The 15333-nt window shown below is 43.8% G+C and overlaps 1 protein-coding gene across 1 annotated transcript in view; it reads right to left on the reverse strand.

Annotated features, from left to right (window-relative positions):
* tdrd7b (tudor domain containing 7 b) overlaps positions 1-15333 on the reverse strand; it is a 71972-nt gene that overhangs the window by 31157 nt on the left and 25482 nt on the right. The window contains exons 6-9 of the mRNA XM_063186759.1: positions 15123-15199; positions 13628-13857; positions 8048-8434; positions 5435-5539 (exon numbers count right to left, since the gene is read on the reverse strand). Of these exons, the coding sequence (XP_063042829.1) occupies positions 5435-5539; positions 8048-8434; positions 13628-13857; positions 15123-15199 (799 nt within the window). The remainder of the gene's footprint in view (positions 1-5434; positions 5540-8047; positions 8435-13627; positions 13858-15122; positions 15200-15333) is intronic.

Consider the following 15333-nt stretch of genomic DNA (forward strand, 5'->3'; position numbering starts at 1 on the left):
TGGTCAGACACCAATTGTGGGATACTGTCCTTGGTCTCACGTACGGATGCATGGGGCAGACAGGACACTTTAAAAGTTCCATTTCCGATATTTTTCACACTCAGATCACCAACAACAAGTGTTGTAGGAGAGGCAGGCAGCTGCCGTCTAACTTTGTTCTTGTTATTCCAATGCGGTGTACGTTCAGTTTTTATTCTGGGAGCAACTGGTTCCACTTGTTCAAGGCACTCAAATCGATTTTGAAGTTTTATGGGCTGCCCTGAAAAAGTTGGTCTGGCAGCAGCAGACCGCACTGGTGTTGAAGTTAGTATTTTATCTCTGTTTTTGGGTCGAGCCCCTTTGCTTTCCCAATAGTGAGTAGGCCTACTCACATTTTGCTTTGCGAAGCTTTTGCCAGGTGTTTCGTCCAGCGTCACAAATGTCACATCAGCCGGTCGTTGGTCCGCTTTTGCATTTGCGGCACCTGTTTCAGGACTTCCTTCAGTCTTTGATAGGCGATCACCCAGTAAGGATTCCAGGGCAGAAATCCGTTGTTCCAGCAGTATCCATTTTTTGGACTGTCGTTGTCGCATTTTGTTATTGTTTCAGCTCGGCAATTGTTTTGACTTCTAGGTTCTCTTGTGAAAAACACTAATGTATGAATAAAATCCTCTGTTGTTCTTCTCTAAACTTGTTAAAAACTGTGTATATGGCAAATAAAATCCAAGATATAGTGTGAAAAAAAAAGAAAAAAAGTAAAGAAATTGAAGTTAGGCAGGAGCAAAGCAGAAAAGCGACCTACTCGCTTGAGTAGGAGAGATAGAAATGAAAGTAATTGTTCATTATGACAACAGATGGTATGTTATGAATACTGCATCTGTATGGCTTTTCAGACTGTAATATGTTTAATGTTTTCCCCAGAAAATGCTGTCAAAGATGACCAACGCGTCAAACGGGCCACAGGACTGTGCAAGCAGCTGGTAGCCGTTTTCAGCCACAGCTGGAAGAAAAAAGCAGCACTGAAGCAGGCACAGCAAGAGCTGAATCTTCCTCAGCAGTCACTGGTCACCGAATGTCCGACACGATGGGGCTCCCGTCAGAAAATGATTGGCAGAGTGTTGGAACAGAGCAAGGCGCTGTGCCAGGTTCTGTCTGAAGACCGGAAGACCCGCCACCTGGTCCCCACCTGGCAAGACACAGATGTGCTTGAATCTATCAACAATGCCCTTGGGCCTCTTCAAGAATTTACAGACGCCCTCTCAGGTGAGGACTATGTAAGCGTATCTTACCTCAAGCCAGTGCTCCACCTCCTGAGAACAGCTACACTTGCTGAAGATGACGAAGATACAGATCTCACAAAGGAGATCAAAACAAAAGCCCTCCACTACATTGAGGAGAAATACAGTGACCCAGTGACCCAGGGGCTCCTGGACATAACATCTCTCCTTGATCCAAGATTCAAAACCACCTAAGGTAAGCGTACCCATTAAGCCCACCAAAATCTAAATTTCTTTATTTTTCAATCATCTTCACATAATTTTTTTGTGAAATATTTTGTTAAATAGTAAGATTTACCTCTCTTCTCAATGTTTGTCACTGAGTTGATGGATATTTCAAAGTACAATATGAAGATTTTTTACGAGAAAAGTGAAAAGTCTGAATGGGCTTAAATGGTACCATTGGTACCATTTAAGCCCACTTGTGTTCCAAATAAGCTCATATAGTTATTTCTCTATCAAAATACCTGGTGAGGTGTGTGAATTGAGTTTAAACAGTGGAGCCTACATGGCATAAATGGTTTCAGACCAAAAATGTAAGTTAAGATTTGCTCAAAAAAAATAGTGCATAAAACCTAATTAAATATTACGGCATCTCTTACTTCATATACTTCATAAAATTCTTCATCCAAACAGAGAAATGTATTTTTTCTAATTGATTATTGTTAGTTCATTACATTACGCCTTTTAAACCAACAACTTGGGATTGTACAGCACTTTTTATGTCCCTCAAAGGCATTTTTCATAAGCATGCATGCAAACTTGCATGCATTTCAATGGGGTGTACCATTTAAGCCCACCTTGTACCCATTAAGCCCGCCTATACAAAAAGCTATTTTATGGAAATAATCAACTCCACAAAACATTTCATGATGCATTTCTTTAAAGACCAATGCCAAACAAACTGGAATATGCTTAGAATTCATACCTAACCACCTTAAGTCTTACGGTAGAGTAAGATAAAGATGGTGTGTGGTTGTATCAAGAAAATATCGGCGTGTGCTCGCTCATAAAACACATCTTTCCATTTGAAGGGAAATGCTATAATTTAGTAAAACACTGCATGTATATATATAAAAATCATTACATTTACCTCTTAGTTTACTAAATATGAAAGTATTTTCAAAACATTTGACTTAAACTAGCTGATATTCTATGATTTCTGACATGTCCCAAAACAGCAAAGTTTTGAGGCAACTTCTTATCAGTAGTCCTGAGCCTGAATTCACTTGGACGGGAATAACTCGACGATAAAAAATGTGATTTGTATGCAATAAAAAATATTTTGTCAGTAACAAAAATATTTAATTGGATAGGGTGATGAACAAGAAATCCACATTTTCCCTTTTATTAAATTGACCTCAAAGTTGAAAGTGGGCTTAAAGGGTACATGGGCTTAATGGGTACGCTTACCTTACATCAGTGAGGAGAATGTCCAATTCATGAAAGACAGAGTGAAGATGGAAATGGAACAGGTGGCACAAAAGGTAAGCTGTCCTTTTTCTGCATTCTTTCAAATGAAACAAAAAGTTGTGTTTTTGTATATGTATTTTCTGTTAACTGTACTGACAGTTAAAACTTTTAGCCAAAATGCTGTGTTGGTCTTAATCACACATGAGGGCAAAACATTAATGCCTCTTATTACTGTGTGTTGCAGGAACAGAGGGCTTCTGTCACAACCAATCCCATGCCTGTCAGAGCAGAAGAAGAACCACCATCCACCTCTGCAAAGCGAAAGCGGTCACTGGGCAGCTTTTTCAAGACCAATGCTGTCCCTGCTTCCTCTACTGCGCAGTAGGAGGATACCATTAAAGCAGAACTGGACAACTACCTCATAACACCTACCATTGATGGAGAGCAAAATCCACTGGACTGGTGGAGATTGCACAATGTCAACTTCCCTTGGCTTAGCAAGTTGGCCCGTAAGTACCTCTGCATACCAGCAACGAGTGCACCGTCAGAGAGACTGTTCAGTGCCAGTGGCAATATTGTCACATGTCAGCGTGCAAGTCTGAAGCCAGCAAAGGTTGACATGTTGGTTTTCCTGGCCAAAAATCTCTGAAGAGATGCAGGGATGAAGGGGAAGATTTGTTGATTTTTGTTGTTGTTCTGCATCTTACCCTAAAATCTGCACCTTAACCTGACATGACTTTGCTCCGTTAAGAAAGTGTTCACGCTCTCTACTTATTACTTGTTTACAGACTAGATGTAAAATAATGTCACCATTTTGACATATTTTGTTGTTGAGGACAATATAGGGTCATTTTATTATTATTATTTTACTACATTTCACTTCCTCTTGTCACTTTATTTGAAGAAGAAGCACAGGTGTCTGAGTACACGGGTTGTAACTGCTGCTGATTTTCATAAGCTAGCTCCTTTGAGCCATTTTGCACTACTTTTAAGGTAAGACTCCTTATTTGCACCACTTTGTTATATTTTATAATTTTTATACAGCCTATGTTAATTTACAAAAGTGCAATTATTTTGATGCTACTGAGCCATTGATACTTGATATGTTTTATTTATGGGAAATGGAAAAGAAACAAAATTTTACTAAAGAAAGAGGTGTCTTTTTATTTTTTTATGTAGCTTGTGTTATTTTACAAAAGTGCAATTATTTTGATGCTGCTGAGCCACTAACTTTATATTTTTTGTTGATGGGAAATGTAAAAGAAGCAGAGAAGGGCTCACTTTAGAAAGACGGCTCTCTTTTTATTTTCCTTTTTTGGTGAATTGAACTGTTGTTGTTTCTTGGGTACTTGAATAAACAGTCTTGCATTTGAAATCGGTTGCCAGCAGTTTTCATTCTTGCGTTATCTTAATGTAATTCATTGGTTGTATAACTTTAAACTAAAACTTTATTTAAAGAAAATAAATCGTGGTTGAAATCGAAATCGCAATCTCTGCCAGAAAAATCGCAATTTCAATTTTTTCCTAAAATCGTTCAGCCCTAAGGCCTACCATAAGTCCAACTATTATACAACTGCCATGGCCAAATCAAATGATAAACTGTCTTGAAATGCGCCTGTATTCATATCAGATGAACCAGCTACCGAGCGCTGACTTGTAGCTTACATCTCGTGATAAAACATAAAATGCTTTCTAAAAGTTATCAAATATAGACAAATCGATAATGGGAAAAACACCACATTTTGTCTGACATGGTATTAGTATTAGAGATTGTCTGATTGCTTGTGTTAATTGAAGGAAAACGTCGTTGGTCCACAGCTATTTTTAAACTGAACAGCTGTTCGCAGCAATGCAGCGTCAACTGGCATCTCGTAATAATTCAAAAATATCTAAAAAATAATTAAATACAAACATATGCTTTTGTTCATGAAAAAAGACAGAAAAGTGTCTGTATTTGCTGTATCTATTGTATTTTAGCTTTAGAAGTTGACGGACGGCTTGTATTTATCACAGCGTGAGTGAGTGAATGCACCACGCCATGCGCTTAGAACGTATGTCTACCCATAAATAATTAATGCCATTAATTTTTACAACGCGTTAATGCGCCTTGTTATTAATTAATCGAATTAACGCGTTAAAATGACAGCCCTAGTCATTTTAAAAATAAAAAAGTTCCTTCCTGTCCATAAAGCTAATAAAAAGACAATGCAATACTGTCTGTGAAGACAACTTACAGCCCATAGAAGTAGACTACAAAACCCTTTTAAAATAGAAGCTGTATTAGCTCCAGTTGTGTTTAGAAGCTGTATTAGCTCCAGTAGTGTATAAGATAGAAGGTGTATTAGCTCCAGTTGTGTTTAGAACAAAAATACTGAATCAAACAAAGATATCGCAAACCACGCCCACTCAATGCAAAAGCGTGTGCTCAAGTTGGGTCTCCTAAGGGGGCGTTGTCCCCTACTTCTTCTTCTCTTTTTGAGGTGTTTGCGCAAGACGTGCGCTACCGCCATCTACAGCGCTAAGGGGACTTCATTGATTCTCAACCTCAGGACTCCGAAGGTCTCCTAACCGAAGGTCTCCTAAAGGGGCGTTCACCCGACATAAAGTGGATACCGGAAAGGAAACAAAATGACGCTTCTTGGTTACATCCACTTTCTTTGTTTAGAAGCTGTATTAGCTCCAGTTGTGTTTAGAAGCTGTATTAGCTCCTGATGTGTATAAGATAGAAGTTATATACCTCCCGATGTGTATAGAAGTTATATTACCTCCTGTTGTGTGTCGTTCTTCTCCTTGACGTAGAGAATGGCTCTGGTGGGGTTATCTGGCATGGGGTAGTCTACTGTGCAGAAATCAGCTAGCAGGCTCAGGTCCTGGAGGAGGAAGAGAATCACATTACAATAGATTACAAAATATTACATTTAGATTACATTTACATAATATTACATTTCAGCATTTAAATGTGGTCTTTCAAGCAGGAGTCACCCAGCAGGATCAGGTCCTAAAAGCAAAACAATAATACATTTTAGTTATTTCCGGAGCCATACAGAGAACAGAGTTGGGCAATCTCCGCTGTGTGCAAAAGGTCGACTTGCTCATTAGCAAAATTAGCTGTTTTAGCTTCTCAGTACTGCTTAGCGTTGCGAATGTTAGTGCCTAGAAGTGGGCGTAGCACACAGCAAATGCAATGCGATGCAATGCAAGGAATATGACAAGACTTGCTGTTCGTAGTAATAACTTCAGATAAACATCACAGGTGGTAAAACTGTTGTGATTATCACCACCGAGACAGTTGATAGTTTACATATTTGTGGTGATTACCCCGCAGTATAGTTCGTTAGTCCTTATTTTTGGCTGTTAATGTGGTGGTTCTGTGTTGAGTCTATGGGAAGACAGCCGCTTTAGGCACGACCATATCTCGTTGAAAGGCGGTGCTGCAATTTAATTCCTGGTCCTCCAATCACGCAACTCTGTTCTCTGTATGGCTCTGGTTATTTCTTCTTTTTTTTTTTTTTTTTTACAAATCCCCATCACCAATTATTCCATTGGTGAAATGCAGTGCACTGCTCTGGGCACTTTGCCTGCCGTCACACTGACTCTCTGCACGTGCATGCAGTGTATGCAAACGTTCTCTGACACCTGCACGTGCATGCTGTGTATACAAACGTTATTCTCACCTCTCCCTGCACACCTTTACAGGAGCAATGTAATTACTTTATTGAATCCTAAAATTGGAGGTTGTATCTTGGAAGAAATGAAGTACAACGATTCGAAAGTCATTATGAGCGATTTTGTACATGTACTAAAAACTTTCCTGATCATAAATCTCGCGAGACAGATTTTTAATGCGACGAGACATCTCGCCGATTTTAATCTAGCGAGATCTGGTCCCACTGACATAGACAAAATAATGCTGAGATAGACATGGCAAAATAAGGCCAATAATAAATGAGGAGGAGGAGGCAGGGCTCTACGCTTAGCTTTTTCAATAGGAGCACCTGTGCCCCTAAGTGAAAAAATGTAGGGGCACAGATAAAAATTTAGGAGCACAGTCAGTTTTTGTGACGCAGCTTCATTATTAACACACAGATACAGAGAATATACTCTTTCCACACACAAATACACATTCTAGAGGGGTAGGCCTACAATTAAAATCACTTCGGGCCACTTTTCCAAATTCCCCCCAGTAAAAGGACTAAACAAAATATTACACATTTATATCTATCACATTAATTTCTATACAGAGCTGGTGTTTCAATTTAGGCGTATACAGCAGGATCTGGCAGGGTGCTGGGATGAAATTGGTCAGGGGGGCAGATTTTTTTACAAGAGAGACCAGAGAGGCAATTACACTTCTGTCCTGAAAATACAATGACTCCATATGGGTATGCTATGTAGCCTATGAGGCTATAATCAGCCTACCCATGGGTTACACTTTTTTTTTTTTAATTGCATTTGGTACCACAGTAACAGCAACTCAGTAATCTGAACATTACCCTTTGAAAATATAATTGTTCTATACTTGCATTTTAGAAATGAAACAAAAAAGAGTGGATGACCAAATACATTTCCTCTAAATAACAATTTGACAATATTGAAGGCTTGCACATCAAAATCGTGCCCTAGGCTACACCCCGAGACTGTCCAAGAAAATACTAACTTCACATGACGTGACGTAATGATGATGACAGTTGAGCAAGTGAGCGCACAGAGAGAGCCTGCTATGTGTCCTCCCTTGCCAACGTCTCAGGAGGAGTAACATAAACAGTACAAGCCACGTACTTACAAGATAAGTGTAGTTCTATGTACAAACCGAAGCTATTTCTTCTCACAAAGTTAACAGGTTGAGCATTTGTTAGCATTTGTGCTAAGCGGAGAATTAGCAATTCTAGCGCTGAAGTTTCTGTCCAGCTCTTCTCCGTCATTGGAAGCGCTCGATACTCCCGACGCTTATCTTATTTCAAAACTCCTCCGACTATTCTGTCTGTCTGCCTCTGTCTCTCTGTGCGCGGCGCACACGCTGTCTTTTGCGCCTTCTCTCGTTCACATGTCCCTGCGTTTCTCTATGGGGTGTAGGCTATTTATTTTAGAAGCAAAATACGATTGAAAGGGTTGAAATATCTACTCGCACAAGTGCGCCCTTTCTATTATTTCGTTCGCACAATCATTTATTTTAGGGGCATTTAGAGGTATGCAGTGTGGTTACCTCGAGCACTTGCGGCGGCAGCTGGCTCTTGTAGGTGTCCAGGTAGAGTTTAACAATAAAATGATGAAGAGGAGAAGGAGGAGGATAAGGAAGAGGAAGAGGAGGGGTCTGAGGTATGCAGTGTGGTTACCTTGAGTACTTGCGGCGGCAGCTGTGAGGTATACAGTGTGGTTACCTCGAGTACTTGCGGCGGCAGCTGGCTCTTGTAGGTGTCCAGGTAGAGCTTCGGCAGCGCGTGGGCCCACAAACCACTACTGTACTTCTGAAGCAGATCACCAAGGTTACGCCGCACCTCTGGAGGCAGAGAGGAGGAGGAGGAGGAGGACGAGGAGGAGGTGGAGGAGGAGGTGGAGGAGGAGGAGGGTGGGTGAAAGGGAATAGAGGTGCGAACAGGCGCAGGGGGAGGGCCGGGGGGAGGGGAGGTGGTGGAGGTGGTGGTGGTGGGTGTGGGTCTCTGGTTTTGGGGAGCGGGGGAGCTGCGCTCGGTGGCAGCCGGGACAACAGGAGGATCTTTAGCAGGATACAGCAGGAGCTGAGCTGAGCTACCACCTGGCCTCTCCACCTGGAGAAAGAGGAGGAGCAGGAAGAGAAGGAAGAGGAGGAGGAGGAGGAAGAGTAGGAGGAGGAAGATGAGAGGTGGAGGAGGAGGAGGAGAGGTGGAGGAGGAGGAGGAAGAGGAGAGGGGGAGGAGGAGGAGGAGGAGGAGGAGGAGAGGTGGAGAGGAGGAGGAAGAGGAGAGGTGGAGGAGGAGGAGGAGAGGTGGAGGAGGAGGAGGAAGAGGAGAGGTGGAGAGGAGGAGGAGAGGATGAGGAGAGGAGGAGGAGAGGAGGAGGAGGAGGAGAGGAGGAGGAAGATGAGGAGGAGGAGGAAGAGGAGAGAGGAGGAGGAGGAAGAGGAGGAGGAGGAGGAGGAAGAGGAGGAGGAGGAAGAGAGGAGAGGGGAGGAGGAAGAGGAGGAGGAGGAAGAGGATGAGGAAGAGGAGGATGAGATGGGGTGGGAAGAGGAGGAGGAAGAGGAAGAGGAGGAGAGGAGAGGAGGAGTGGGGAGGAGGAGGAGGAGGGAGAGGAGGAGGAAGAGGAGAGGTGGAGAGGAGGAGGAGAGGTGGAGAGGAGGAGGAGGGGGGAGGAGGAAGAGGAGGAGGAGGAAGAGGATGAGGAAGAGGAGGATGAGATGGGGTGGGAAGAGGAGGAGAAGGAGAGAGGGAAGAGGAGGAGGAGGAGGAGGAGGAGGGAGAGGAGGAGGGAGAGGAGAAGGAAGAGGAGAGGGGGGGAGGAGGAGGAGAGGAAGAGGATGAAGAGGAGAGGAAGAGGATGAGGAGGAGAGGAAGAGGATGAGGAGGAGGAAGAGAGAGAGAGAGAGAGAGAGAGAGAGAGAGAGAGAGAGAGAGAGAGAGAGAGAGAGAGAGAGAGAGAGATGGAAAGAAAGAAAGAGGAGAAACAGCAAAAGAAAAAAGCAGACAAACAGAATTAGAATTATGGGCTATTGTTATTTTAAAAGATTTAGCATGCTAACACTGAAATATTTAGCATAGACTTGTCGATTTATTTAGTACACAGTTTCAGTATTATAATTGAATACATTTATAATGTTACATCAGATATTTAATTCAGAATCAACACAACTTAATTCGGAATAAGGCTATGTTCTACTTTGAAAACATCATGTAAGTAACACTGACTTCAAGTTTACTTTGCACTTTCATGTACTTTCTGAATTTTGAAGAGCTTGAACTATTCAATTCTGAATTATGAATGATCATCAGGTATACGTGGCCAATATAAAATAGGACCATACTAAAGGCATGGAGACAGAGTAAGTTGGAAAGACAAGCAGACATGCAGCAGTGTGCACACGGCTACTCCGGATAGCAAACAAGTTGGCCCATAGCCTGCCCTATACGGCAGAAAACCTTTGGCAAACGTATGCAGCCAGTGCACAGCATCGCTACTTGGCCCGGTGTCTATATTATAACACTACCAAAAAATGACATTAACATCAACAGTTAGCAACAGTCCCCATGTGGCGCTGAATTTCCCAAACCTTGCGTTGGGAATGGCGTTTATTTTTTGTCCATCGTATGAAGCGCCCCGTTCAACTTCGCAACACTGCTGTGCACTGCTCCTCAATTGGGTTCAGGTGCAGCGTGGTAGCGTCAAAACGTCAATTAAGCACGCTGAGAAATACAGCACGCTAAAGAAACCTGACTAAATAAATGAATTGATAACTACAGACAACAAAAAGAGTTCTGAGTGACAACGTAGTCTGACGAATTTCTCTCAAAGTAGGAGCGATAGCTGCCAAGTATGTTCTTAATTTAACACTGACAACAACGTCACAAGTATCACCACCAAGCTACGGTAACATCAATTAATTACAACGCAACAACAGATCAAACGACTGACGTTTGAAAACTTGTCAGCGAAATGTTTGTCATCGTGTCATTAAAGGTCTGCCAGCCGTAGTTCTAGTTGCCGTGTTATCAATAAATGCTTGGCGTTACGTGTTACAGCGTGTTCGCTTCCAAGTTCTAATGTTTGCATGCTACGGTAACAAAATGTATCCGTGCGTGCACATGTCAAACTTCAGCCAACCTGTCCGAAGTACTTCATTTTTGCAGCCGCTTGTGTCTCTGTCCTTCCCCAAATTCCAAAATTGAAGCACTTGTATTCGGACGCCATAGCTGGCGCAAACACATGCCTGCGTGTCAGACTATCGCCAAGTGCAGGTTGATTCACAAAGCTGGAAGACGCTCAGGCTGGCACCAGAAGACGGGGGAGGGGTGGGGCATCGCTCAGAGCTTAGAGACCTTTTCCCTCTCTAGCTTTAAACTAGTTTTGGTTCGCGTTTGTCTGTGTGAGAACACGCACGAATTTAATGTGTTCCAAACCACCACCTTTTATATCAAGAATTAAAAAAAAAAACTAAAAAGAAAAAAAACATGAGCTTTGCCGCTCCACGGAGGACTTCTGACACCTCCAAATAGCCTGTTATCCCTCGCCATACTACAATGAAGATAGCAGCACATACAAATATTGCAGCATGTCAGAAGGACGTAGCCTACTCACTCTTTCTTGGTTTTATTCAACCAGACAATAGCACTTATCAGAGCACTAAAACAGTAACTTTCTTCAGTCCTGGCATTTTGAGGCTCCCTTCAGGATTTTTGTCCGGCTACAATGATTTAACTGTATAAAATGAAGAAAGCACTGATCAAATATATAAAGAAGTTAAAAAAAAAAGAAAAACACTGCCGATGCCATGCAATATAGGACTGATATGCAATGGACAGCAGTACAATCAAGCAACACCATATAATCTGCAGTGCATAGCCTACACAAACTCAATACAATGACTATAGGGCTGTAACGATATTGTATGGAACCGAGAAATCGTGATACACAGAGTCACGATACTGTATCGTGATACAAGGAGGCAGTATGGTGATACTCCCTTTCAAAGTTTTATTACCCATTAGTCCAGAAAACAACCTTATGATTTCATGTGATGGTGTTTCCAAACGTAAATGGAGATACATTTCAGAAATCGTGGGGTGTATCGTACCGTAGGTCAAAAATCGTGATACGAACCGAATCGTGAGTTCAGTGTATCGTTACAGCCCTAAATGACTACATTCACTTAAGCCCTTGGCCACCTCTGTACCTTGCTGCGCCACTGCACACAATGAAAATTGCATTTATGCCTCACCTGTGCAAGGAGGCAGCCCCCAATGGCGCCCGAGAGGTTTACATGCAATAGGACTGGTATGCAATGGACAGCAGTACAATCCTGCAACACCATATAATCTGCAGTGCATAGCCTGCACAATACAATACAATACAATACCTTCACCGTAAAGCCCCCAGGCCACAGCTGTACCTTGCTGTTCCTTTACATCAGGGGGGAGGAACCTTTTTCATTCCAGTCAAGTCAAATATATTGTCAATTTCTTTACATGCACTGGTCATATAAAGAATTGAAATTACGTTTCTTACTCCTCCCATGCAGACATAGACTTAGACTCTAGGTGTGCACATAGACAATTAGACCTAGACAGTACACATACATACACTCGAGGGTCCACTTCAAATTTCTCCAAGGGCCGTAAAAGCCCTTAGAGGGCCGGATTATGGAAACAAAACAGCATTCCCCCCAGCACTTTAGTGAATGACAAAAGACCAACAAAGGTCGGCGTCTGCGCCTGAACTTAATACTCGTGTATTGCTTGGTGCGTGCACTCCAGCCTGACTGGAGACATTGAGAATGGACTAGCTCCGAAACGTCTGTTTCTCCAGTTAACCTTAGACTTCTGTTGTTTAATTTCGGCTTCAATACACGTTTTCACACAAGTCTTGTGTGCGCCTCCTTTTTTCCATTATCCCCAGCACTTTAGGCCTATGTTGAAGGCAGCCACCTTTAAAACAGACCCCACCTTCTCTTGGTCCCCTGATTATAACCTAATTGTATTGTAAATGTAATTTCCCCTCCAAATATGCCAATTTTAATGTTATGCAGCTTCACATGAAATATATGTCGGAGGCCAGATAAAACGTCCTCAAGGGCCGTAAATGGCCCGAGACCTACCATGTGTTTCAAACAACGCACTTGTGCACTTCGGGCACTGTTTCAGTGCCTAGGGCGCTCACGCTGAAAATTTTTGGTTGAGCCAATGCACTGAAAGTGCCAGGATGATCCCCTAACAATGGCGGAAAAATGCAAAGCTTGAATGATGGACACTGCACGTATTGATGGTCTGGAGGTTGTGTGATCTGGTGCGATTGCAGGAAACGGGAAGTTTGCACTCAGTTATGGTTTGAAATGATTGGACAGCTCTCACCCAATCGGCGAAAGTTACTCTACATAGTGCAGACCAGAGCCATTGGTGCAGACGTTTTCGTCATCGGCACGAGCGTACTCCCCCCTTCGCCCCCACGTGGGGCGCTTATTTGCTTATTGGATGTTTAATGGGGGAGGCATTGCGATCAAAATCATACTGCTCCAGGCACTCCACAGAGAAGCATGGCCAGGCTACCGTAGTGACACCAATCCTTTGGCGGAAGTACATAGGATGGCTCACGAGGCTAGGGCATTAGTCCATCTTATCTCTTTTTAATACTAAGGGGGGCGTTGGCAGGCTTATGATGAGGTCCAGGGGGCGTTTATTCACTAAAGGTTGAGTACCACTGCACTGGAGGGAGGATGCTGCATGCTAAGCCCCCCACATTTGGCTTACATTGCCCACGGGGAGCCGGGTTCCAGCCCTGCTGGGGTCATTTCCCCACCCTGCCCCAACTCTCTCTACCGATCATTTCCTGACTACTCTCACACTGTCCTGTAAGAATAAAGGCATTTTTTTTTTTTTTAAAGAAACAAAGATTTTAAAGAGGGAGGTTGCAGGAATTGAGCCGAGCGCCACTCTCAGCGCTACAGCTGTGGCGTCTGGGCTCCCTACTCCGATATCGCCCACTCCCTTTCTGTGTGTGTGTGTGTGTGTGTGTGTGTGTGTGTGTGTGTGTGTGTGTGTGTGTGTGTGTGTGTGTGTGTGTGTGTGTGTGTGTGTGTGTGATAAAGGGCTTGATACTGGCACCTAGCCTGATTATCATAGACGTTCTAATCTCTTTGAGACTTGGTCTGACCAAGAGCATAACAAATAACATGGTAGTGCGTGCGTGCGTGCGTGCGTGTGTGTGTGTGTGTGTGTGTGTGTGTGTGTGTGTGTGTGTGTGTGTGTGTGTGTGTGTGTGTGTGTGTGTCTTACTGTGCAGATGTGTTTCCAGTTCTCCAGGTCCTTCAGCGCGTCGCTGGGCAGCTCCTGTTGGTAGAGCTCCTTGTAGAGCTGCGGCAGCTTGGATACCCACAATCCATTGCTGTACTTGGCCAGCACCTCCTTGATGCGGCCCTGCACCTGCTGAGGGTTGTAGGACCCCGACGGGCACGGAGCCGTCCTGGCTTTCGCCTGCATGGAATTGTCACTCAGGTGGCCAGTGGCTGAAACGCAGGAGAGAAAAATGACATGACATGACATGACATGACATGACATGACATGACATGACATGACATGACATTACATTACACTTAGCTGAGGCTGCTTTTATCCAAAGCAAATTACAGTTATCTGGAAGTGCAGGGTATTGGTTACAGCCCCTGGAGCAGTATGGGGTTACTGTAAGTGCCTTGCTCAAGGGGCACCTCAGGAGTATGGTGGAAGGGTAGGATTCAAACCTGCAACCCTCTGATCTAAAGAGGTTGGCTTAAAGGGGTATGCCACACTTTTTGGGGCTCAGTACTGCTAAAATCCCTGCCCTATGTTTAGTAAGGAGGAAATTGGTCCTATTTTTCACATCAGTGGCTGTCTTTGTTTTAGACTCCCTCTGGAAGGCGAAATGTAGCTAAGTTAGCGAGAGTCAATGTAAACACGTAGCACCACCCACTACACATGATTTGAGAAACATTTTTTTTTACTCCTAATTGACTCGCGATACACGCTTGTTTATACCGAGTACACATAACAAAAAAAAGGTCTCCTAATTGCCGTCTTGGCAGTTGGGATTGTTGGGACTATTTTTTGCTGACCGCAGCCGTGCAGACTTATACATGCCGAATTACTGCTGCTCCACAACAGCGAGCTGGACTGACAAGGAAGTAACTGGGAGTTATGGATTTTAACGATGACAATGTCTGGAATACTGTGAACTTTTAACCTCAGAAGAAGTAAATACAGCAAGTAAACGAAGGTGGATCCTCTTGAAGCCCCATTTATGCAATATAGCGCGTGGATCCTCTTGAAGCCCCATTTATGCAATATAGCGCGTGGATCCTCTTGAAGCCCCATTTATGCAATATAGCGCGTGGATCCTCTTGAAGCCCCATTGAAGCCCCATTTATGCAATATAGCGCGTCCAGGCACAGAATCTCCCGAGTGCAGCTGCCCGGCGACGTATTTGTTTGTTGATTAGCCGCCACAGTGTAGGCTTTACGACAGAGGGTTGCAGGTTCGAATCCCCACCTATCCACCCCCTACTGCAAAGTGAAGTGTGGTGGGCATGAACCACAGACAAACAGATACACAAAAACGCACGCACACAGGCACACGAGCATGCACGCAGCCACACACACACGCACACGCGCACACACACACACACACACACACGCAGCCAACCACTCACACGCACGCAGCCACACACACACGCACGCAGCCAAACACAAAAACGCACGCACGCACACACGCACGCACGCACACACACTCTACTTACTGTTGTTGTTTCTGGATAGGTGGGCGTGAACTTCTTTCTGGAACCTCGTGGGCAACGTCATCCTCTTGTCTGGCCGACTGGAAGACACACACACACACACACACGCACACACACAAACACACACACACACACAGTACCTGTCGTTAGTCACCTGCCTATAAAGAGACCAAACACACTCATGGCACTGCTCACTCGTAATGTGGAATTGGAA

This window comes from Engraulis encrasicolus, chromosome 21 (assembly GCF_034702125.1).
Source record: "Engraulis encrasicolus isolate BLACKSEA-1 chromosome 21, IST_EnEncr_1.0, whole genome shotgun sequence".
Taxonomy (NCBI): Eukaryota; Metazoa; Chordata; class Actinopteri; order Clupeiformes; family Engraulidae; genus Engraulis; species Engraulis encrasicolus.